Here is a 24,598-nt window from a genome sequence, read left to right on the forward strand (position 1 = left end):
GCTGCAGCTCTAGACCTGAATTCCCAGCCATGGCTTATCCTTGGAGATTTTAACCAGATAAGGGAACCGACAGAGCACTCAAAACCGGCCTCTCTGAACATGGATAAAAGAACCAGGGACTTCAATCAATGCATCTCAGATATAGAAGTGGAGGATCTCAATTTCAGGGGCACAACTTACACCTGGTGGAATAAGCAGAAGCGATCCCCTATAGCAAAGAAACTGGATAGGTGTTTAGTAAATGATGATTGGTGCTTCTTGTTCCCGTCTTCTGTTGCATTCTTCGGAAGCCCGGAATTCTCAGATCACGCTGTTGTTTCCGTCTCTCTGGATCCTGCTCGAGAAAAGGTCAAAAAGCCCTTCAGATTTTATAATTTTCTGACTCTGAACCCGGAGTTCCTGGTAATGGTTTGCACCAATTGGTTCTCTTTCAACGTTACGGGTTCTGCGATGTTTCGCCTCTCTCGGAAGCTCAAGCTATTTAAGAAGCACATTAGAGAGTTCAGCCGATGTAACTACTCGGGAATTGAAAAAATGACAGCTGAGGCGCACTCTAAGCTTATTCTTGCGCAGACTGAGACGCTTACCGCACCCTCTTTGGCCAATGCAGCAGCTGAGACTGAGGCGTACAAGGTTTGGGAAGAGCTCTCAAACGCTGAAACTGCTTTCTTCTTCCAGCGTTGCCGTATAAACTGGATGGCTCTTGGTGATGGAAACTCCCGTTTGTTCCACAGGTACGCAGCTTCCAGACAGGCTATAAATCACATACATTTCCTTCTCACGGATTCAGGAGAGCGGATTGAGAATCAGCTGGGAATTCAACAGACATGTGTGGATTACTTCTCCGATCTTCTAGGGGGTCCGGCTTCTCAGTCTATGTTCCAGCAGAGTGATCTAGATCTCCTCTTTGATTTCAAGTGTACTGCTGAACAAGTGGAGGGGTTTAAGAAGAAATTTACCCCGGAAGATATAAGGAGTGCTTTTATGTCTTTGCCAAAGAACAAGACGGGCGGGCCTGATGGCTATTCAGCAGAATTCTTCTTGGCGACCTGGTCCATTATCGGGCCTGAAGTCACTGAAGCCATCCTGGAGTTCTTTGATTCTGGCAGGTTACTCAAACAGTGGAACGCGGCGTCTCTTGTTCTCATACCGAAGATCCCGAATGCCGCTAAAACTACAGACTTCAGACCTATTTCTTGTCTAAATACGGTTTATAAAGTCATATCCAAGCTGCTGGCTTCCAGGCTCGTGGAAATTCTCCCCCTCATGATATCAAAGGCGCAATCGGCGTTCCTTCCGGGCAGACTTCTTGCAGAAAATGTTCTTTTAGCAACAGACCTAGTGAACGGATACAACTCTCAAGTCTCCTCTCCCCGAGGCATGCTAAAGGTGGATTTGAGAAAAGCATTTGATTGTGTTAGGTGGGACTTCATCTTAGCCTCCCTGCGTGCTTTGGCTATCCCGGAAGCTTACATCGATCTTATCTCTGAGTGCCTCACGACAGCTTCTTTCTCGGTGTGTATCAATGGTGCGACTAGCAGGTTTTTTGGGAGAACAAAAGGGTTAAGGCAAGGCGATCCCCTATCGCCCTACCTCTTTGTCCTTGCAATGGAATGCTTATCTAGGCTGCTGGCGTCACGTTACGATGCTGGTCTCATTGGCTATCACCCACGGACGCATGAGCTAAAGATCTCTCACCTCATGTTCGCGGATGATGTTATGATTTTCTTTGATGGGAGCAGTAACAGTCTACACGGAATCACCGAGTGCCTCGATGATTTTGCTTCTTTGTCGGGGTTACACATGAACGCAAACAAAACAGAGTTGTTTACCTCGGGATTAGACCCAGGTGAATCCTTAGCAGTGGCGAGCTATGGATTTACTTCGGGTATTCTTCCTATAAGGTACCTAGGACTTCCTTTGATGGCACGCAAGCTTCTGATCTCTGAGTATGCCCCGCTAATGAACAAGATTACTGCGAGTATGAGAGCCTGGTCCGCCAAACTTCTTTCTTTTGCCGGGAGATTACAATTACTGAGAACGGTTATATTTGGCACAATTAATTTCTGGATGTCAGCCTACATGTTACCTAATGGTTGCTTAAAGGCTATTGAATCTCTGTGTTCAAAGTTTTTATGTTCTGGGAATATTGACAAGAGAGGGATTGCAAAGATTGGTTGGCCTACGGTTTGTCTCCCTAAGGAAGAAGGAGGGCTCGGCTTGCATAGACTTTCGACTTGGAACCAAGTTCAGTGCCTAAAGTTTATCTGGATACTCTTAACATCCACTACCTCGCTTTGGGCTGACTGGCACAGATCGGTTCACTTGGATTCTCACTCTTTCTGGACGTTGAACCCATCTCAAACCGACTCCTGGGCATGGAAAAGATTGCTAAAGCTTCGCCACCTTGCCATCCAGTTCTGTATATCAATTGTGGGTAATGGCAGAAGCACCAGTTTCTGGTTCGATTCGTGGACTCCGCTAGGCCAGCTTATAGATTACATCGGACAGGGAGGACCAAGAGCGCTAAGACTCCGCAGGGACTCGGTTGTGGCGGACGCGATCAGAGATACTGTCTGGTTATTACCCCATCCTAGATCTCAGCAGGAAGTTGATCTTCATTCTCATTTTACTACTATACCCTTGCCTTTGGATAATGATGTTGTAGATTCATATATATGGGTTGCTGGTGATTCTCCTATTGAGGTTTTCAGCTCTGCTTCGACATGGGAGGTCATGCGTCCAAGACAAGAGGCTCAGGAGTGGTTCGATGTGGTTTGGTTCAGAGGCCATATCCCAAAGCATGCTTTCAATATGTGGATTGCAAACTATGACAGGTTGCCAACCCGATCGAGGCTTGCGGAATGGGGACTTCCAATCTCGCCGGACTGTGCGTTCTGTTCGAGATATCAAGAAACCCGCGATCATCTCCTGCTATCTTGCGAGTTCAGTGTGGACATATGGAAGGCAGTGTTCAGTCGATGCTCACCACCACCTGCAATGTTCACGGAATGGTCAGAGCTTCTATCATGGATCCGATCCCCTGCTTCATCAAAGTCTTCTCTGCTGCGGAAGCTTGTTGCACAAACAGTCATCTATCACATTTGGAGGCAGAGGAATAACTTGATTCACAATCAGAAATCGATCCCACCACCCATTGTCTTTCAGGGAATTGACAGGGACGTGCGAAACATCATTTCTTCCCGGAGACACAGAAAACTTTTCAGGTCGCTCATGGCCTTATGGTTTAGTTCTTGTTGGTTTTGTTATTGATCCATCTTGTTTTTCCACTTTTTTTTTGCCAAGATGGCTCAGAACTAAGGTTTCTCTTTGTAAAATCTTTTCATCATTTATATGATATTTGCAGTTTAGCAAAAAAAGAAAATAGGTGAAATCCATGGTATATCAACTCCCCTAGACTTACTCCTTTACTTGTCCTCAAGCAAAAACCAGTAGTCTTTGGAAAAGGTTTGAAAACAGTAGGAACTCAAAGATTCAAAATATTGAAGTCATCACTCTATGGGTTTGTAATTCATATCTAAACATCTTAATCACAGAAGTTCATTATGCCTTATCCTAGCTTAGCAACCAAATTCATCTAGTCAACAACTTAGCAAATTTTATCTGACATTCCCCTCTCACTACAAAAAAAATCCACATTAATAGCACATTGTTATAGCGCGTTTTACTGAACTGCTATCGTAGATGAGTTTGAAATTTCGAAACTATATAATAGGATTTGATAAACATTATTATAGAGTGAAACCTAAAATAGCATTTAACTAATGCTATTTTGAAAATTTTATTGAGCGGGAAGATAGAAAAACCGATTCCGCTAATAATTAGCAGAAAATTATACTTAAGCGCCAAAATATTTTTAAGCGTTTTTAATAATGGTATCAAAAACATAGTATAGCATTTTTCTAATGCTAAGAAAAGCTATTTGAACCCCTAAATCCCAAACATAATTTTTTTTGTTGAAAACCTCTAAACATGGTTTTTTTTTTGTCAACACATGGTTTTAAACCCTAAACTCTAAAGATTGTTCTTAAAACTCTAATATTTTCATATTATAATTTCAAATCTTAAAATTAAACTCAAAAGTTAATTCTCTTAACCTTAAACTATAATTTTCTAAACAAAAATATTTAATCTTTAATCAAACCCTAAATCCTAACTTCTAACATAAACTATATATACATTGTACATTCTAAATATAATATTTAAACTCTATATCATAAAATACTAAACTTTGTTTTTAAAAACTAAACTTTATTTATATAAGTTATATCATAAAACACTAAGTTTATTTTAAATTTCAAACCCTAAATCTAAGCTTCAAACCCTAATTATTTTTTTACTCGCACTTACAAAAGTAACAAAATATTAAAAGCTTCAAACCCTAATTATATTTATAAATTTACAAACTTTTCAAAAAACCTTAATTTCATACACTATATCCAAATATTAACTTCATATCTTAAATTTAAAACCTAAATACTTAGCAAATAAAAATTTAAACCTAATAATTTATACTATAACCTAATATCTTAAATTTAACTCATTTTTTTAAACACTATAAGTCTCATTCCCCAAATTTTAAACCCTTTATCATAAACATAACTTTTAAATTCATAAACATAACTTTTAAAGTTTAAATTTTAATTTTCATGTTAAACATTCAAAAACTTGTTTAAATTTTATATTATCTAACACAAATTTTAAATAGAACTATAAATCAAAATTTAATATAACTTTACCAAAGATAAAAAAAAACTCAATTAACAAAAAAAATAGGCATTGACCAATGATATCAAAGTACTCATATCACAATCTCCACCATTGGATCAGATTAATCCAACAGACCAGATATAATCCCTCTTTATCTTTCTCTTTCCTCTCCAGTTTTTTCTTCTACGACACTCATTCTCTGTGCTTCTTCTTCTTCTTCTTCTTCTTCTTCTTCTTCTTCTCTCATATCTTTGGTTCATTTATATCTCTACACATCTCCTCTTTCAATTTCATCTCCTCTTCACCACCACACCGTCGGCCTTCACGTTTGTCACCACCGCCCTCTTTTGATTCCATCGTGTCTCCGCCCCCATCACCACCGTCACGCTCTCACCATCACCATGTCACCTCTCATCTTACTATGTTCTCCTCTAATCGATTTTGTTTTTTTTACAGATCGAGAAGGGGAGCAGTGATGAAACAGAAAGAACAAGTGGTGGTGTTGCGGCATCTCCGGTTAAGCGTGGTGCGGCAGTGGTGCAAAAACCGGTGGTTTGTTGGTGGTTCGTGGACGGTGGCTGAAGTTTTCTGAAGGTGGCGATCGTGGCTAAAGCTTTGTGAAGATGGGATGGCGGCTGAAGCGTAGATTTAGGTTTAGTTAACTGGTTTAGTTAGTTTAACATTAATTAGTTGGTCTAGTTAGGGTTAGAGTAACAATTTATGTATTATTGGTTTAGTGTTGTAAACCAAAGTTTATTGTAAACCGAATTTAATTTATAAATAAAATTTATTTTATTTTTAATTATAAAACAATTTAGTTTAATTTTCAATTTTTTTTTAATTACCGAAAGATCTATCAAGTATTGCTATCATATCTGTATATTTCGTAGCACTGAAAAAAAGTTATCGTAGATGGGTATCTATGATTGCTGCCGTATACATAGCATTTATGAATTCGCTATCAAACATCTAATATAGCATATTTCTCGCGCTAACAATGTACATATTTCTTGTAGTGTCTACTAACCTCATTTCTTAACATAAGATAAAAGTGCAGGCTTTACCTTGGGAGTATCGATCAAAGGACACATGGATTCAACTCAAACAAGTATCTGAACACACAGGTAGTCTTCTCTGTTTCCTTTCTCCCCTCATCTCTCTTCTCTGGATCTCTTATTAGTTTCAATTTCAACAGGTTTCGATGCCACAAAGGTCATCTAGTCTATCTCATTGACATTTGCATTTGTAACTCATACATTTTGACAAAGTGTAGCGAATACTGGGGTCGCAGGTAATTTACCTATCCCTCGTTTCCACAATGTGTGATCATCCTTGAGATTTAGAATACTGGGGTCTCAGGTAATTTACCTATCCTTCTGCCTCTCAAGAAATCATTTCAATCTTTTATAACATAAAACTTAGATCTTTGAGATGCCGAAGAGAGAGAAGGAAGGGAACCAGAAACACACAGACTTTTTACCTTTTAGACTTGTAAGAGGTGATTCCGATCCAGTGATTTCCAAGCCCCAAGACAAGCAAATAAAGTCAGTATTAGTGTTGGAGGTCAGCTTTTGGTTCCTTCAAACAATCTCAGCTAGTGTATATAGGTGACAGGTTGATCCACTTTATCATCTTTAATACTATATGCAATCAGTAAATCTAGAATGGTGCTAAAGAGTGGTTAGACAATCAAATATAAATCTATATCAATGTCCCCATTTAATACTTATGTGAAAAAAAAAATTTGAAAAAAAAATTAAATAAAAACCAAAATAAAAACACATATTAGTAAACTCCCACCCAGACTTAAATTACACTGTCCCAGTGTAACACAGCCGGAGTGAAGTAAATAAATAAATCACAAGAACTGAATGTAACAAGATAGAACGACTAAACCTGACCGATATGGTGTCGATCGATACGTAGGGATGTATGCCGATCGATAGTGATAGTCGTGTGGTGTCGAGCGATGTGAATGGAATGTGTCGGTAGACGGGATCATCAGTCTACTTGGAACTTAAAAAAACTGCAAAAATAAATGCGAAAAATAAAAGTAAAAATGTAAAAATAACTTAAAAAGAAAATAAAAGAAAACCTAATAGTGGGTTGCCTCCCACTCAGCGCTTTGTTATAGTCATTTAGCTTGACTTTGGTGGGTGTGTGACTCATTTGTGGTAGGAGCAGTTGCTTGCTGGTGCGCAAACGTCTCCTTCATCTTTGGACTCAGTAGCAGTGAAACTTCTTGTGGCATCATCTGATCTTGTCCATCCTTGATGTATATTTGCTAAATCTGCTTTGATGACTTGTAGCCTTCTGTCTAAATCTTCCATGTCGAACTGATGTTGATAGAAATCAAATGTTGAATGCTCGGACAGTTCTTCATGTTGTGATGTGTCATGCTGGTCATGAGTCTGCTGATCTCGGTCTGCCAAGGACTCGGTGTCGATCGATGCTACAATATGTGCGTCGGTCGTTGCCTGTATATTGTACTTCAGCTGACGAGTAGTTCTGCATAGGCTGTTCACTCGTTCGTTGACAGTGTCGTCAATGTCATCACTTCTTCCGTTGAGTCTCTCTTCCATAGCATTCAAAGCTTCGTATAGCTCATGTTTGATCTTATCAACTGCTGCTGCTGTGCATGCTCTCTTCGCTGGTGGTGGCTCGATGTCGATCGATATGGGCCTAGGCCTGTCGATCGATGTTGTGTTTCTGTCATGAAGACCAATATGATCTTGAACTATGCCGATTTTTTGTTGCAACTCGTTCAACTGTTGTGACAGTGTATCCAGGTATCGCATGATAGATGAACTGAAGTGATCGTGCCTTTCCTCGTATGATTTTATCCTATCCTCCATTGCTGTAAACCTTGTGTTGATCGACGGTGAAGGGTTTGTGTCGATCGACGGAACAGTGCCATTCTGAGTCTGACCTTTCTCGCGAATTGATGCCAAATCGTTCTGTAGCAGATCAATCCTCTTGCTTAACCATTCGACATTGTTGTTGAGAGGGCTGTAGACGTCTCTAATCCGTGTATTGATGTAAGAAATCTCCCATTCATCTCTTTTAGGTGATGAACATTCTCGCTGGTCTTTGGATGTGGTCTTGCCGATGTCGATCGATGGTGTAGGTGCTGTGTCGATCGATACAGGTGGCGTGGCTTCCTTCTCAAGCATGGTTCTAATGCTCTCAATCTTCATTCTTAGCACTGCCATATCACTTTGGAGAGCTTCATAGCTGCTGTCCAAAGGTTGGAAAGTATCTTCCTCCAATGTGTGAAAGTCTGCCTCAAGGTGTGCCTGAGCTCTCCATACATCAGTCATCATATCATTTATCTCCTCTCTACTGTAGGGTACTGGTGGTGGTCTGTATGCATGGTAAGGGCGTGTGTGTTCTGGAAGGCGTAAGCAACCCCTGTGAAAAAGAGATGCTCTCTCCAGGATTCTCCTTATGTGCTCCTTGGTAACAGGGATGATTTCACCATCAACTCCTCTAGCATGTCAAAACTCATCTCTGTGGACACCAAATTCATCCTTTGCTTCCCATTTGAATCTTCTGGATCCATTGGAATCAAAGGCACGTCGTCCAAACTCCAAACGCCTGTCGGGCGATCTGACTCTTGCTCTGTCGATCGATCTGGGTAACTCTCTGTCGATCGATGGTGAACTTCTAGGTTGACTGAAACTTTGAGGAACTGTATCCTCCCTCATGGTGACGTGGTGGTTGTCTTGGACGTGAGCTAGGATGTCTGGATGGCCACGTTGCTGTGTGAACAAGTTTTCTGGTCCATTGGCAACTTGAAGGATGTCTGCTATGTCTCATATGGTTATGTGTAGAACTCTTCCATCCATTTCTCTTGCAAAGCCATCTGTGTCCCTGAAAATACCAAATTCATCAGGTGTTAGTGAAACATTCCTGATGTCATATGGATCATGAAATCGAGATTGAGCTCTGGTAAGGGCATCGATCGATGGTGCAGTGGTGTTGGCGATCGATGGTGATCATCTAGCTGCAGGGTTGGATCAATTGTTCTGGCTGTTGCAGTCCTCCATGGTTATGTTGCTAGTTGCTGGAAGCTGCTGGGTATAAGTTGTTGAGGTTTGAATTTTCGTGGCTGGTGTTGACAACTTTTTATACCCATTTGTTGCCCTAATCGGTGAAATTCCTATTTTGTCCTTTAAGTCGTCTAGATCAATGTCGATCGATGTGATGCTGACGATGTCGATCGATGGACGATGTCGTTTTGCTGGGTGAAGTAGATAATCGATCGATGGTGGACGGTGCAAGTCGATCGATTTGGGGAAAAGATTTGCAAATCTAACATTCTCCATGTAGTTTTCCCAAGCTTTTTCTTCCCAATAGTCGTCATCAAATTCTTCAATGTGGTTTCCACTGTGGGAAGATTTGGCTATATCTACTGCAAAACTTTCATGAAATCCGCTATCTGCCCAACTTCTTACTGTTGGGCCCGAATATGGCCCGTTAGCTGACGATAGAACCAAAAGAAGTATTGGGCTGAGACAAAGCCCAACGAGTATCGGTGACCTGAGCTAAGGTTTAATACGAAGCCGGAGGCTGGAAGCTAAGGGCATTCTTCGAAGAGGTCACGGTGAAGAGGAAGCTCGCATCATAACAGAAGGAGCGCAGGACCCGGTCAAAGGGAAGTTGTTGCCAATTCCTCAAGTCACGGAGGAGATCTCGGGAACCAGTTGGTGACGATCAAGCGGAACTTGAGGCTATTTAAAGAGGAAGTCAATCAAGAAAAAGATGGATTCAACATTTATTCGACACAATACTCTCATTATCTCTGTAACATCTTCATTATCATTGTAATCATCAGAAAACATTCCCTGTAACCATTCTTTATCAAAAATCATCAATAAGATCATTCATTCGTTCTACAAGTTCTAACGGGATTCAGCCCAAGTTATCTTTCCCTAATCCTTTCCTAAACTATAACCTGACCTAAAAATCAGGAGGTGAGTTTAATCCGTCACAATTGGCGCCGTCTGTGGGGAAGAAACAATCGAATCCTTTACCCTAACTTGAGAATGAATCCTACCGATAAGACAACAAATCCGTCTGACCTTAACCTCCCGATTCAGAGCGATGGCTCACCGAGCGATGGAGGCTCAAGTCTCGTAACCGTGGAGCCTCGACGTGGCGACCACCGATCTGGGCAACAGCCTCCGGCTAGCGCTCGAACGAGCCAGACTGCAACCGGAGCTACTAACCCGAGATCATCAAGTGGAACCGCCCCCGACCTTCCAGTCACCGAGAATCCTCAGCAGCAAGCCATTCCGAACCAAACGGAGGCTCAGCTCTATGAGATTCGTCAGATGATGATGCAATTAGTAGACAAAGCTCAGGAAAGTGAGCGTACGATGCATCAGCTAGCTGTTCGTCAGCAACGATTCGAAGAGATAACTAGATCTCTAAACACAACAACCCAACCACCGCAACGTCAAGCTCCGGGGGTCACTTTCCGATATCGATCGACCGATCCCTCATTCCCCGGAGGACGTTTAGACTTTTCTCCTGACAGCACTGTTACGGGGATCTGCCTTCCAGACACCTCATACTGGGACAGCTCCCGTGTTTAACCTACCTATCACCAGTGCTATGGGAAGTAATGTAGCAACAACCAGCTCCACACCCAGTCAGATTGCTGACCGGAGCACTCGATTACCTCCTCCGCCGCCTGATTCTAGGACCGGAGCAGGAGTATCCTTCCCATCCGGGGGCAGAACATCAGCTTCGGTTTATCAAACCAGAAGCTCAACCCCGTATGGGGACGGGTATCAAAGGGTAGACTCCGATAACCCAAGAGCTGGCGAGCGACTTAGCCCACCAACTGCATGGGAGGATGAGCCAACACGATTCCGTCAGGAACCTGCCCGTCGGGTACCTAATAACGACCCAAATGTCCTTCCTTTAGAGGGACCTGAAGCTATCCGCAGGTATATGGAACGAACTCATGCAGCTCTCCAAAAATTGGGAGCTCAAGTCCACAAGGCAACGAGCTCAGCTCCCGAAATCGATAGCTTGATTGAAGAAACCCGTGGGATCCCATTCACTGACAGAATTGCCAGTTCTTACTTAAGGGATACCCGAAAAATTAGAATTCCCGAGTATGATGGGACTTCTGACCCAAAGGCATATTTGAGAGCCTTCCGATTAGCTATCGTGAAAGCCCATTTTACACAAGAAGAATGTGAAGCAGGTTACTGCAGGACATTCGCCGAAAACCTGCTTGGAACAGCTCTTGAGTGGTTCTCTGGTCTTGAACCAGACTCAATAGACAGCTTCGATCAGTTAACTAATGCCTTCATGAAGCAGTATTCGACCCATATCCTGAAGCAAGCCTCTGAGGCCGACCTCTGGAAGGTCAGACAAGGAATGGAGGACTCACTACGAGTCTACATCGAGAGATTCAGAGCAGTAAGAACTAAGCTCTCGAATCCCAACGACCAAGTCGCCATCGAGGCCCTTAGAAGAGGTCTATGGTATAAATCGGAGTTCTGGTCGGAGCTAACACTCAATACTCCTCCAACTATCGATGATGTTCTTCATAAAGCCACTAGATATATTACGTTGGAAGAGGAGACAGCTGCGCTGGATAAACTCCACAAAAAACCTCAGAATCACTCGAAAGGTGAATCTTCAGAGACAAAAGGACCTCATAAAAGGGGGAACCTCCGAAACAATCAAACTCAGGGAGAACATTCCTACGCAATCGAGGAGGACAAGGAAGAGAAACCTGTCGCCGCAGAAAACAAAACTCCCTGGTCAAAAGGCTTTGATAAAAACAAACATTGCTCTTATCATGATCGAGAAGGGCACTCAACTGAGGAATGTTGGGACCTCCAACGACATAAAGCTACCACCTTATCAGAAAAGAGGTCCCAGAGACACCTCAGCAAAGCGCGAGAGGTCACCTGAGAAGGAGACCGATTCGCCACCTCCAGCTCCCAAGAAAAGAGTCGATATGATTCTTGGAAAATTCCCCCAAGGAAAAAGTCTACAAGTCGAAGCTCTCTTGAGCAAGTCGTCTCCTCAATCGAGCTCCAACTCGAGGGTGGACTGTATCCTTGGAGGATCAGATATATGTCAAGACTCCGTCAACTCCATTAAGAATCACGTACGGAAGACTGTGTCTAATATTGGACCTAAGCCTCCTAACCCCGAGTCCAATACTAAGATTTCTTTCTGGGAAAGCGAGACCTCAAACCTTGACAGACCTCACGATGATGCGCTGATCGTCACCCTGAACATCGCAGGATACAAGGTCCCTAAACTCATGATAGACACAGGAAGCTCTGTTGACCTTATTTTCTACAACACCCTAAAAGGGATAGAAATAGACGACTACAAAATTATTGGCCAAAAAGCTAATCTCGTAGGCTTCTCCGGAGAAACAGCTACCTCATTGGAGACTATCAAGCTCCCAATTATAGCTGGCGGAATAATGAAAATGACCAACTTAGTAGTCATCGACAGACCTTCCCCGTTCCATGCGATCCTAGGAAGACCCTGGATTCACAAAATGAAGGCAGTAGCCTCGACTTATCGTCAATGCGTGAAATTCCCAACACCTGAAGGGATAACTACCGTACATGGTAGCCAGAAGATATCCAGGATCTGTTACTTGGGAGGATTTGAAATCCTCAAAAAGTCCCCCCAATAGCAATTACAGATCCAGGAGGGTCGCGAAATGCAACAAAATATTCGAGGTCCTCCTAAGAACCTCACCAAAAAAGTTTGCATTGACGACTCAAATCCTGAAAGACAGGTGAGCATCGGATCTGAGCTACCTCTTGAGACAAAAAAGGAGCTCATCGACTTCCTGAAAAGCAATGTCAAAACCTTTGCATGGTCCACCAATGACATGAAAGGTATAGATCCAAATGTCACCACCCATAAACTGAAGGTAGACCCCACTTTCAAACCGATCAAACAAAAGCGTCGCAAGTTGGGCCTCGAGAAGGCTCAAGCTGTTTACGACGAGGTCGACCGACTTACGAAAGCTGGGTCCATTCGAGAGGTACACTACCCTGACTGGTTAGCTAACCCGGTAGTTGTAAAAAAGAAAAACGGGAAATGGAGGATCTGCGTAGACTTCACCGACCTAAATAAGGCCTGCCCTAAAGACAGCTTCCCGTTACCTCACATCGACCGCCTGGTTGAAGCAACAGCTGGCCATCGACTCCTATCCTTCATGGATGCCTTCTCAGGATACAACCAAATCATGATGGATCCCGAGGACCAGGAGAAAACTGCATTCATAACCGAACGAGGAACCTATTGTTACAAGGTTATGCCATTCGGGTTAAAGAACGCAGGAGCTACCTATCAGAGGCTAGTAAATAAGATGTTTGCTGGGCAACTCGGAAAAACCATGGAGGTCTATATTGACGATATGCTAGTCAAATCCACAGCTGGAGAAGACCATATCTCCCACTTAAGGGAATGCTTCGATATCCTCAATAAGTACGATATGAAGCTCAATCCCACTAAGTGTACCTTCGGGGTACCCTCAGGCGAGTTCCTAGGCTATCTCGTAACCGAAAGAGGCATTGAAGCCAACCCGCAGCAGATAGCAACCTTCCTAGAAATGCCGTCACCTAAGACAACCAGAGAGGTACAGAGATTGACTGGACGAATCGCAGCATTAAATCGATTCATATCCAAGTCCACCGATAAGTGCCTCCCATTCTACAAACTTCTAAGAAATAATAAGAAGTTCTTATGGGACGAGAAATGTGAGGAAGCCTTCAAACAATTGAAAGCTTACCTATCTGAACCTCCGATCCTATCCAAACCTGTAGTAGGAGAGCCACTGTACCTGTACCTCGCCGTATCGACTGCTGCAGTTAGCGGCGTGCTAGTACGAGAAGAATAAAACGAACAAAGACATGTCTATTACACCAGCAAGAGTTTGATAGACGCCGAAACAAGGTACCCTGCAATGGAAAAATTAGCGCTAGCAGTCGTAACAGCTGCCAGAAAATTACGACCTTACTTCCAATCGCACTCAATCGTCGTAATGACCTCACAACCATTACGAATGATATTGCACAGCCCCAGCCAGTCAGGGCGATTGGCTAAATGGGCCATAGAGCTCAGTGAGTACGACATCGAGTACAGACCTCGAGCAGCAGCGAAGGCTCAGGTCCTTACCAACTTTATCATTGAGCTAGCATCTGAGCAATTAGACTCCGAAATGGAATCTCCAAAGTGGAGCATGTATGTCGACGAAGCCTCATCAAAACAGGGCTCCGTTATCGGTCTAAGGCTGACTTCTTCAGCAGGAAGAAACCATTGAGCAGTCTTATAGGCTCGGATTCAGCGCCTCAAACAACGAAGCTGAATATGAAGCACTAATCGCAGGGCTGAAACTCGCCCTAAGCCTCGGAATTCGAGAGCTAAATGCTTATAGTGATTCACAGCTAGTAGCTAGCCAGTTTCACGGAGAATATGAAACGAGGGACGAAAGAATGGGGGCATATCTCGAAGTCGTCCAGAACCTCACTAGGCAGTTCGACAAATTCGAGCTAACAAGGATCCCACGAGGAGAGAACTCCTCAGCAGATGCGTTGGCTGCTTTAGCTTCCACATCAGACCCCCTCGTAAAACGGATCATACCCGTAGAAAGAATCGAAAAACCAAGCATCGACATAGCTACTAAAGCTGAGATAGACAGCAAGCTAAAAGAGCAACCCGAAGGTACCTGCCCTGAAACGGTAGCTACCCAAGTTCTCACAACATTCTGGTTCCCAAAAGCCAAAATACGTAGCTCTAAAAAGCATACCTCCGGGAACACAATCCAAAACACGGAAGGTATTCCCCGAAATTCAGACTCCTCGGAGCCAAATCTCACGAATACCTCCGGGGGCACCAACTCAGACCCACTCGTCTGCAGAGTCAAAACCAGAAGCCGCTCAGCTCTCAAAAATTCATCTGGGGGCACCATCCAGACCCCGGAGAATAATGAAGAAATTGGAGGTATTCCTCAGAATTTAGACTCCCTGGAGCCTAATCCTACGAATACCTCCGGGGGCACCACGACACCAGGTCCCGAACAGGAACCTCCCTCGTCTCTTCATAACAAAGTTGTAGGGAGAGAGGATTGGAGAATACCAATCACGCAATACATCCTGGAAGGAAAGACTCCACCCAATAAATGGGAGGCTCGGAAGCTCAAAGCATTAAGCGCGAGATACTGCATAATCGAATCCATCCTCCACAAACGAAGCGTTTCCGGACCTTACCTAAAATGTGTCCATGGCCTCGTTGCTATGAGACTCATGAAGGAAATGCACGACGGCTCCTGCGGGAACCACTCTGGAGGAAGAGCTCTGGCCATCCGAATCAAAAGACAGGGCTATTTCTGGCCTACCATTATTGCAGACTGTGAGGTCTACTCCTCCTCATGCGACAAGTGCCAGAGGCATGCACCGATTATACACCAACCTGCGGACAAGCTATCCAACATATCCGCCCCTTACCCATTTATGAGGTGGTCCATGGACATCGTAGGACCACTAGTAGTGTCAGGAAGTGGAAAGAAGAAGCTACGCTTCCTCTTAGTCCTAACAGACTACTTCACGAAATGGATAGAGGCTGAAGCTTTCCAACAGGTAACCAGATTCGAGGTCGAACGATTCGTGTGGAAAGAAATCGTGTGTAGACACGGCGTCCCATATGAAATCGTGACTGACAATGGAGGACAGTTCATATCCCATGACTTCAAAATATTTTGTGACAAATGGAATATCCGCCTGACCTTCTCAACACCTCGACGACCTCAAGGAAACGGCCAGGCGGAGGCTGCTAATAAATCAGTATTAGCAAACCTCAAGAAACGCCTCGGAACCCAGAAGGAACTCTGGTCAGAAAAGTTACCTGAAGTACTTTGGGCATGTCGAACCACCCCACGAAAGGCTATAGAAGAAACCCCTTTCTCCTTAGCCTACGGGATGGAAGCTGTCGTCCCAGCTGAAGCCATTGCTGGTAGCCTCCGCCGGGAACTCTGTACATCTGATCCTGCAGCTAATGATCAGCTCCTGACGGACAGCCTCGATCTAATCGAGGAAAGACGGGTCCGAGCTCTAATTTGCATTCAAAACTATCAGCAAGCAATGGCACGACAATACAACTCCAAAGTCAGGCCCCGACAGTTCGCTATAGGTGACCTAGTACTTGGGAAAGTTTTCGAAGGAACCAAGGAACCAGATGCTGGGAAATTAGGAACCAACTGGGAAGGTCCCTATCGAATCATCCATGTGGTACGACCTGGCGTTTACAAGCTCCAAAAGGTGCGAACCGGGGTACCTGAAATCAGATCGTGGAACGCCACGAATCTTAAGAGATACTATCATTATGTACTTATAATTCTTGAACTACGTTAGGCTTGATTCCTTGACTGGGTACGTAGGCAACTTCGTTATGAGTGCAGCCCCAACCTCATTTCAACACTCTGTTCACCACGACCAAAGGGGGCATATGTATGATTAAAATCACATAACTCAAGCAGCAATTGTATGATCGTTATAATACAGCAATTGTATGATTATTATGATACCATGTATCCAATTATCAATAAAGCAATTATCTTCGATGTCTCAATTCTTTAACAACACAGGTCCCTACAAACACGGGCCTAGGGTCCTAAAACCCTTCGGATCAGCTCAGGTCTCCAAAAACCTGAACCTAAGGTCTTAAAATCCTTTATAACCTTGAGGGTCTTAAAATCCTTCAAACGAAGTTAAGCTTGATAAACCTAAACCTAAGGTCTTAAAATCCTTAGAAACTACCAAGGTCTTAAAATCCTTCAAACAAAGTCAGGTCTCCACCGACCTAAACCTAAGGTCTTAAAATCCTTAGAAACCATCAAGGTCTTAAAATCCTTAACAAAATACAAAGGTCTTAAAACCCTTATCAAATCTCGAAAGGTCTTAAAATCCTAAGCAAGTTCCAATGGGTCTTGAAATCCCGTAAACGAATTCAGGTTCCCATGAACCCCCACCTAAGGTACCCGAATCAAAATCAGGTTCCTAAAAACCTTAAGCTAATCTAGATACTTCAGGAACTCCTCTTAAGGAGCCAAACACGATCCAAGCCTCCTAGACTTATCATAAAATCAGAGATCTAATTCGGAGGATCCACTAAACCTCTTAATTAGTAACCGAAGTACATTCCCTATCAAAACTCTTAACCAAATTTGAATGACTAAGTCAAATCGAAAGACTTGAAACGAAACTGAAAACCAAGTTTTGATAGATAAAAGGTTTAAAGGCTTCCTCAGGCCAACAAAAGTTCAAAAGACCTTAACATAAACAAAGGTTTAAAAGCCTCCTCAGGCTATAAGTCTTGAAAACAAAAGAAACGAAAGCCCATTGGGCAGAAATCCTAGAAACGCATAAAAGAGCCTCAGCTCTTAAACATCCTTGTCACATGAGCTCTTCTCATCTCCCTTGTCAACCGGATCATCCTCCTCATCAGGAACCTCTTCCTCCATCTCCTTGTCGCCATCTCCCGGGGCAACTTCAACTGGGGCTGAGCAAGAACCCACCAATCCCAAATTAGAACCGAACTCTCCAGAAAAAGAGAGATTAAACATATTAACCTCAAAAGTACCTGAGCTCTCAGAGAGTTGAAGAAGAGGGAGCTTGCTGATCGAGAAGTCCGAGACCTGAGCCTTCTCGTACGCAGCAACAGCCTCTGGCATCATAGCCACCAAACGAGCGTACTCGTCTTCAGCACTCTTAATCTCACCATCCAGCATGTCTTTCAGAAGCTCATATTGGCTTGAATTTCTTGAGCATGAACCAGGAGATCGACTTCATCCTTCTTCTTGGAGAACTTCTCCTTGACAGCAACCAGAACCTTGTTGTAAGCGTCAGCTACCTCCCTCTTTCCTCTCCGAACGGCTAGCCTGACCTCAGCCTCCTTTTTCTTCTGGCTGCTCTGGGATGAAGCAATCAGCTCTTTAACCTGGTACTCGGCTATCTTCCGAGCAGCATCCAACTCCCCAATCTTCCTATTCTTCACCTGGATATCAATCGCCTGGCTCTCGATCGTCCCTTGCTGAGCATCAGCTTTGGAGCCAAGTCTCTTGACCTCAGCTTGAAGTTCCGAGATCAGAGCCCGATTCTGGTTGAGCTCGGTCTTGGTGGCCTTGACTAGGTCAGTAACCTGAGCTAATTCTTCAGCGCTGGGGTCATTGTGCACAACGTCCTCGAACTTGAACTGAGCCCTGTTGATAGCTCCAGCCAGCTGCAACAAATGAAAACAAAGACTTAATAAACATCTTCCAAAGAAGTTTGAGCTAAAAGTCCAAAATGAAAACCATACCTGACCCATGCAATGGGCAATGTCAACGTACTCCTCTTTGTTTGAGAGGTTGGCGATCGAGGGGAGAGCGCACCCAGTTCTCTTCATATGCCTCATTAACGTAGCCAAACCCCATGAGTCATCCAAGACTGATCAAGGCTTCAAATGAGCAAAGTTCCAGCCAACGGTTCCCCCCCTAGATGAGGAGGAGGAAGACCTCGAAGGTCTATCAACTTGGTCTGTCCGGGACCTCTTGCTCCTCGGAGGCTCAAATTCTGGGGGATCCCTCGACATTTGAGGATCAGCTTCCGTCACCGGAACCTCGGAGGGAAGACCAACTTCCTGAACTCTGGGCTCCGAAGGACCAACATCTTTAGCAGGAGCGGAGCCTCCCTCATCGAGGACTTCCTTCACGGAGTCAAGAAAGGATCCTCCCTGGTTCTTGTCGCTTCCTCGAGAGGAGCTGGCAGCCTTGGTCGACCTACCCCTAGAACGGAACGAAGGCTGAATAGGCATCTTCTGTGATTGAGTCTTTTCGGAGGTACTGGCTCCAGACGAGACTTCAAATACCGATTCACCATCAGAGACTGAATCATAAAGAGAATCATTAATCTCATAAGACGAATTCAAACAAGTGAAAATCTACAATCAGTAAAGGAAGGTTACCTTCTAAACCGGCAACTGAAACCAAATCAGGAAAGGAAGCCTTGTATCGTTCATGGAACCTAGCTGATCCGACTCTTGTGGTAGTGTAAGCCGCCCAGGTATTGGGGCTGTTCTGCAGCTTCCGGTGGAGAGCTCTGGTAAGTTTGCCAGACAATTTGACAGAATCCTTAATCTCTGCAAAAGAGTAAAAAGAAATTAGCACATCACGATAAGCAAAAATAAACATGCAAACACATCCCTAAAATCCTAACCAGAAATGTCAGACCAAGAGGTCCTGAGGTCTCGGCCTACAGGGACCGTCGAAGGGTCAATCTTGACATAAAAGTACTTCTTCCGCCAGTCATCATCACTGGCCGTAAATTTGAAGACGCCTTACCCTGGGCGACAGGGGAGGTAATAGGTGCCGCTTCCGCCATCCTTGGAAGTACTCTCCTTTATCGAGAAGAAACTCATCAGCTCGGTCAACCCCGCAATAACCCCTTCTTCCTTGGCTCTAGTAATGAATCCGTTTATCACTCGGATAACCGAGGGACAAAGTTGGGGAAGGGCCAGCTGGTAGTGATCTAGGAGATCTAGCAAGAGGGTGGGGAGAGGGAACCTAAGATGGCATTTCGAGATATACTTCTCATGAACACAGAACCAACCCTCCGGAACGGTTTCGGGGGTTTCGTCTTCGGTACAAGCTCTAGCTAGGTCACTCTTGCCGTGAGCTTGAACGGTAAGATTGACGACGTCTTGACTCTTCAAGAGCGAGGGAAAGTGAGGTCCAGAGGAGGCACTCTTGCTACCTTTCTTCTTCATTCTCTTGACTCTTGCTCCGATCGAGTCTTTAACTTTCTTCTTCTTGGCTTCTTTCATCTTTTCGCCGGCTTCCCGCTTAACCTTCATAATGCGGGCACCGGAGGCTGAGATTTGAACCTCGCCGGAACCTTCTTTTTGACTCATGATAGTAAAAGGAAAAGGGAGATAGGAAGCAAAAGAGGGGAATCGGACTAAGACGAAATCTCAGAGAGAAGTTAAGAGCGAAGAACTAGTTCGATCAAGAAGCGGATATAAAAAAAATATAGCAAAACGCAGTAAAATAAAGGAAAGAGGAGAAGTTACCTTGGAAACCGTCGAGAGGCGTGGAGGAAGTGGAGAGACAAGCAGTTAATTCTCTCAGCTTTATATCTCATCACGTCTCGAAAATCGGAAACCACATTTCAAACTCTCTTTAATCTGAGTCGTCGATTTAATTAAAGAAAAACTGCAGCCGTCCGATCGAGCGAGAATATATATGGTTGAGATAGCCAGTAATCATTATCTCAACCATAAGATCTAGGTTGGGCGGCTAGGTCTAGCTCCCGAGAATAACGAAGTCTAATCTCGAAAGCTGGGGGCAACTGTTGGGCCCGAATATGGCCTGTTAGCTGACGATAGAACCAAAACAAGTATTGGGCTGAGACAAAGCCCAACGCGTACCGGTGACCTGAGCTAAGGTTTAATACGAAGCCGGAGGCTGGAAGCTAAGGGCATTCTTCGAAGAGGTCACGGTGAAGAGGAAGCTCGCATCATAACAGAAGGAGCGCAGGACCCGGTCAAAGGGAAGTTGTTGCCAATTCCTCAAGTCACGGAGGAGATCTCGGGAACCAGTTGGTGACGATCAAGCGGAACCTGAGGCTATTTAAAGAGGAAGTCAACAAGAAAAAGATGGATTCAACATTTATTCGACACAATACTCTCATTATCTCTGTAACATCTTCATTATCATTGTAATCATCAGAAAACATTCCCTTTAACCATTCTTTATCAAAAATCATCAATAAGATCATTCATTCGTTCTACAAGTTCTAACGGGATTCAACCCACGTTATCTTTCCCTAATCCTTTCCTAAACTATAACCTGACCTAAAAATCAGGAGGTGAGTTTAATCCCTCACACTTACTGAGTAATCATCTTCCTTCCTGTTGGGTTGGATGGCGAAATTTGGGTAGCAATGATCTGGTAGATCGAGTTCATCATCTGATATGTTTCTGTCGATTGATGGTCCATGGTTGGTGTCGATCTCTTCTGACTTGCTGGTGTCGATCGATGATGTTGAGGTGTTGTCGATCGATCCCGAGTACTCTGTCTCATACTCTACTTCAGAATGACAAACTGCAATGATATCAGGATCATCTTCTTTTTCCACGGTTTTGGCTGGTGGTTTGCCAAGTTTGACAGGGTCGTAGTGGATATCTGGATCTATCATAGTCAAGCACATCATGTTGGTGTTCATGTCACATATAGCTCCTACTGTAGCCATAAATGCTCTTCCAAGTAAGAGGGAAGAGTTCCAATTTAACTTGATTTCTAGGACATGAAAATCCACAGGAACAATGGCATTACCAATATGCACTTCCAGGTCTCTGATCAAGCCTCCAGAATGTTTCTGAGGGTAGTCCACAAATGTGAAGATCTCTGGTGAAGGCTATACTTTCAGACTCAGATGGTCTGCCATAACCTTTGGTAAGATGTTGACTGAAGAACCAGTGTCACATAGTGCATGAGGAAACTCAATCCCTTGTACTACACAGGGTATTGCAAACTTCCCAGGATCACTCTTCTTCTTCAATGTAATCCTTTTCCTCATATCTTCTCTGACATTGTCAAACATTCTCCTAATGTCATTCTCAGTCTCCCTTGTTTCTCTGAAAAACATCCACAATCTACTTGTGAAGTAAACCTCCTCAAAAGGTTTCTCTAGTGGGATTCTGATAACTCTTTTAGTGAAACCATCAATCTCCTTCTCATTAGCTTCCCTCTTAAGGTTCTTAGGAGTTTTCTCCTTCCTACTCCTTAACCTTCTTCCTTCAGTTCCTTCTTATGTTGGTGTAGTGTCTGAAGGGTTACTAGTAGTCTCCGCAGGGTTAGCTTGTGGTTTTGGTGTGAGTCAGAGTGCATTGATTCGGTTGCTGTCGATCGATGGTAGTTGCACTCGGTATGTGAGAGGTGCGTGTCGATCGATAGGTGGAGAAAAGGGTCGATCGATGCGTGTCTCATCTTCGTGTCGATCGATGAGTGGCTCGTCTCGTCGGTCGATATCTTCGTAGGTGGGGGTGAGTGGATGAGGATGCGAAGCCGTGAATTCAGCATGTGTCAAGATCCTAACCGCGTTGCAATCTGCAGTCGTATCTGGAAATGACATCGTTGGTGTCGATCGATATTGACTAGTTGGTGTCGATCGACACCATTGCGATCCTCCAAAACTTAGTGAACTTTTCACTTCAAAGTCTCCTTCTTGTAGGTTCGCATGCTTCACCACTTGCCAGAAATCATCATCTATAATGGCATTCACGTGTGTTTCATGCTTCCTTATCATACTTCCTTAGAAATTCCAATGCTCCTGATAGAGTCTTCAGTTTGGACAATTTGTGTCTCAAGCTTCCTAACTTGAGTACATATTGTGTTTATCCTTGTGTTCAGATTGTTGAAGACAGAGTCAATCTTTCCATTGAAATCCACTGTAAGCTTCTACTGTTCTTCAAGAACTCTATCAATCATGGCATCAAACTTACTCTCCTGGGTGGGTGGTGGTGGGTTTTGGTAAGCTGAGTTGCCGTAGTTCCTGGTGTTGAAAGGTTTCTGATACTGTGAACTCTGGATGTAGTTACTCTTCTGACCACTGCCAAAAAAGTTTTTGTTTCCACTCTGGTTTCCATATTTCTGAAATCCAGCACCTCCAATATAGTTCAAATCTTCCTCTATATCATCTTCTCTAACCTCTCCTTCTTCAGATTCTTCAGCTGAGCAGACTGGCTGCCCCATAAATGCATGTAAAGCATCTATCTTAGCTCTGACTTCATTCATCTGGTTCTCCCTGATGGCTGCAACCGATTTCTTCTTGTCATAGTCAGTGTTCTTGGTGCTGCTGATGTTGGCTAGGTTCTCAATAAGTCTCACAGCCTCTACTGGATACCTGGTGTTGAAGTTGCATTACGCAGATGACCATCTTGGTCATACATGTTTCCATTATCGCCCTGCGTGAGAATAACAATCGCAACCATGCCTCGCGGGTTAGTATCGATCGATGTACGCTGGGTAGTATCGAACGATGTGGATCGGCGATCGGTATCGGTCGACGATGATGTCTGAGTGTCGGTCGACGGTTGAACGTGAATATCAGTCGACGGTACTGCGGTTCTGTCGATCGATGCGGAGCGTAGGTCTTTGCGGATTGAACGTTCCAAGTGTGCAGGGTCTTCTGAGAATAGTAGTTGATTTCCCTTATTGCTTCTGGTACTGCTGGGCATGTACCTGAAAAGACAAGAAAAATTTTAATCAGAAAGGGGGGTAAAAAGAAAAACATAAAATTGATAAAATTAAATCTAATGGGGATCAAATCTCTCCGGCAACGGCGCCAAATTTGATAGTGCTCAAATTACCCTATAGAGCTTACTCTCTCAAATAAGATGTTTAGCTGTAGTACTTAGGGATCGAATCACGAGGAGCTAGAGAACCAATTAAATCTAATCAATTAATCAATCCTAGGTGAAGTTGGTTTTAATGTTGAAATGTAAATAACAATTCCTAAAATGAGCAAGGTAGTTGCTCTAACTAACAATATGATGGTTGTTTAAATGATAATGAAGAGTGCTAAACTTAGGGCTTTTATTCAGGAATGGAGATTATAATTTCTATAAATGCCTAACAAGTTGCTTGCATGTTACTATAGAACTCAGCCGCTTAACTCTCAGTGATGTCTCACTGGTTAAATAATCTAGATCTCTGGTCTCAACTGTCGTATGTTGACACAGAAAAAGAGTTGATTGGTATCCTTTAGAGATATCGAGCGATACATCTTTCGCAGCGCCGATCGATTCACCTGTCGGGATATCGATCGACGGCTTCTAGATATGCCTAGGCGCGAGCCGATAATGAACACTAGATCTCAAGGAGGGCGGTTAGCTCTTCTCCAAGGAGATACTAGTTCAAACAGATAATTCAAGATATCAAAGATCCTAGTGATCTATGCTCTAGTTAGCTACTCTAGAACAAGCTTAGGGTGCAATTTATTTGATGAATATCACAACTTAGCAATTATAGTTTGGGGCTAATCCCACAAACCTATTTAAACCCTAGATCTAACAAGTAGACTACTCAGACATTGCTAAGCAATTCATAATAATAGATAGATAAAAGAATTGCATAGATAAAGAGTAGAAAACAAATGGAGTTCACAAATGTCTCCAATCTCTCAAAACATATAAAACTCTAGTCTCTCTCTCACACTCTCTGCTTTGCCTCTCAAGACTTGTGCTTCTTAGACTTGTCAAAGCTTGCTTGCCGTTAAAAACACTTAGCAGGAATATTTAAGCATTTCCATTAGGTTAAAAACTCGTCAGGGGCAATCTCGTAATTTGGTGAAGTCTTGGTGAAGTAGTCGGCTAAACCATTTCGTCCTCGATATCGATCGACAACACTAGATGTGTATCGATCGATTATAATCTTCTAATACGCGGATATTCTCAGCTACATCAATCGACAACTCTGGATGAGTATCGATCGATTCTTATCACAATGTTGACTTCCGACTTGGTCTTGAATGGTCAACTCGGGTGTATTATCTCTTGTACTCCAAAATGCTCCAAAAACATCACTTTATCATGAAACGCTCCTGAACCTGAAAACATACCTAACAGGCTAGAAAACACATTACAAGTTATATAATAAAATACTAGCATACCATGGTAGGAAATGGGTGAAATCCGTGGTATATCACGAGAGTTGATCTGTTATTCTTATAGTTGAGTTCTATAATAACATAATTTAGTATCTATATCATTATAATTCCAACATGAATAGAAACCCTAGATCTAGCTACCATCCTTCCATCAAACAACTCTTGGT

General features: G+C 43.5%; 2 protein-coding genes and 1 long non-coding RNA gene across 3 annotated transcripts; 2 read left to right on the forward strand and 1 right to left on the reverse strand.

Moving 5' to 3' along the window:
• The first annotated feature begins 2,814 nt into the window (after positions 1-2,814).
• Positions 2,815-3,273, forward strand: LOC130495738 (uncharacterized). The gene has a single exon (XM_056987231.1). It carries the CDS (start codon positions 2,815-2,817, stop codon positions 3,271-3,273), a length of 459 nt encoding a protein of 152 aa, XP_056843211.1.
• A 1,500-nt stretch (positions 3,274-4,773) lies between these two features.
• Positions 4,774-5,544, forward strand: LOC108838579 (uncharacterized). Its single transcript, XR_001947542.2, has 2 exons — positions 4,774-5,112; positions 5,188-5,544. It is a non-coding gene; the product is annotated as an uncharacterized LOC108838579 (long non-coding RNA).
• An 11,616-nt stretch (positions 5,545-17,160) lies between these two features.
• Positions 17,161-19,530, reverse strand: LOC130495740 (uncharacterized). Its single transcript, XM_056987234.1, has 8 exons — positions 19,158-19,530; positions 18,730-18,903; positions 18,281-18,650; positions 18,085-18,175; positions 17,851-18,006; positions 17,611-17,739; positions 17,423-17,494; positions 17,161-17,286 (listed from the first exon to the last, which is right to left on the reverse strand). Exons 1-8 carry the CDS (start codon positions 19,528-19,530, stop codon positions 17,161-17,163), a joined length of 1,491 nt encoding a protein of 496 aa, XP_056843214.1.
• Between the last annotated feature and the right edge of the window lie 5,068 nt (positions 19,531-24,598).

The sequence above is a fragment of the Raphanus sativus genome, chromosome 6, assembly GCF_000801105.2.
Source record: "Raphanus sativus cultivar WK10039 chromosome 6, ASM80110v3, whole genome shotgun sequence".
Classification (NCBI taxonomy): domain Eukaryota; kingdom Viridiplantae; phylum Streptophyta; class Magnoliopsida; order Brassicales; family Brassicaceae; genus Raphanus; species Raphanus sativus.

What these genes read in the sequence shown, in the direction of transcription:
- LOC130495738 (XM_056987231.1), top strand. Translation starts at nt 2,815, where the DNA reads ATGTGGATTGCAAACTATGACAGGTTGCCAACCCGATCGAGGCTTGCG.
- LOC130495740 (XM_056987234.1), bottom strand. Translation starts at nt 19,530, where the DNA reads ATGAAGAAGAAAGGTAGCAAGAGTGCCTCCTCTGGACCTCACTTTCCC. An exon ending in TTTCTTCTCGATAAAGGAGA is followed by an intron (nt 18,904 to 19,157) that starts GTACTTCCAAGG and finishes ACTCTTTTGCAG; the next exon opens with AGATTAAGGATTCTGTCAAA. An exon ending in ACGCTTACAACAAGGTTCTG is followed by an intron (nt 17,495 to 17,610) that starts GTTGCTGTCAAG and finishes GGTGAGATTAAG; the next exon opens with AGTGCTGAAGACGAGTACGC.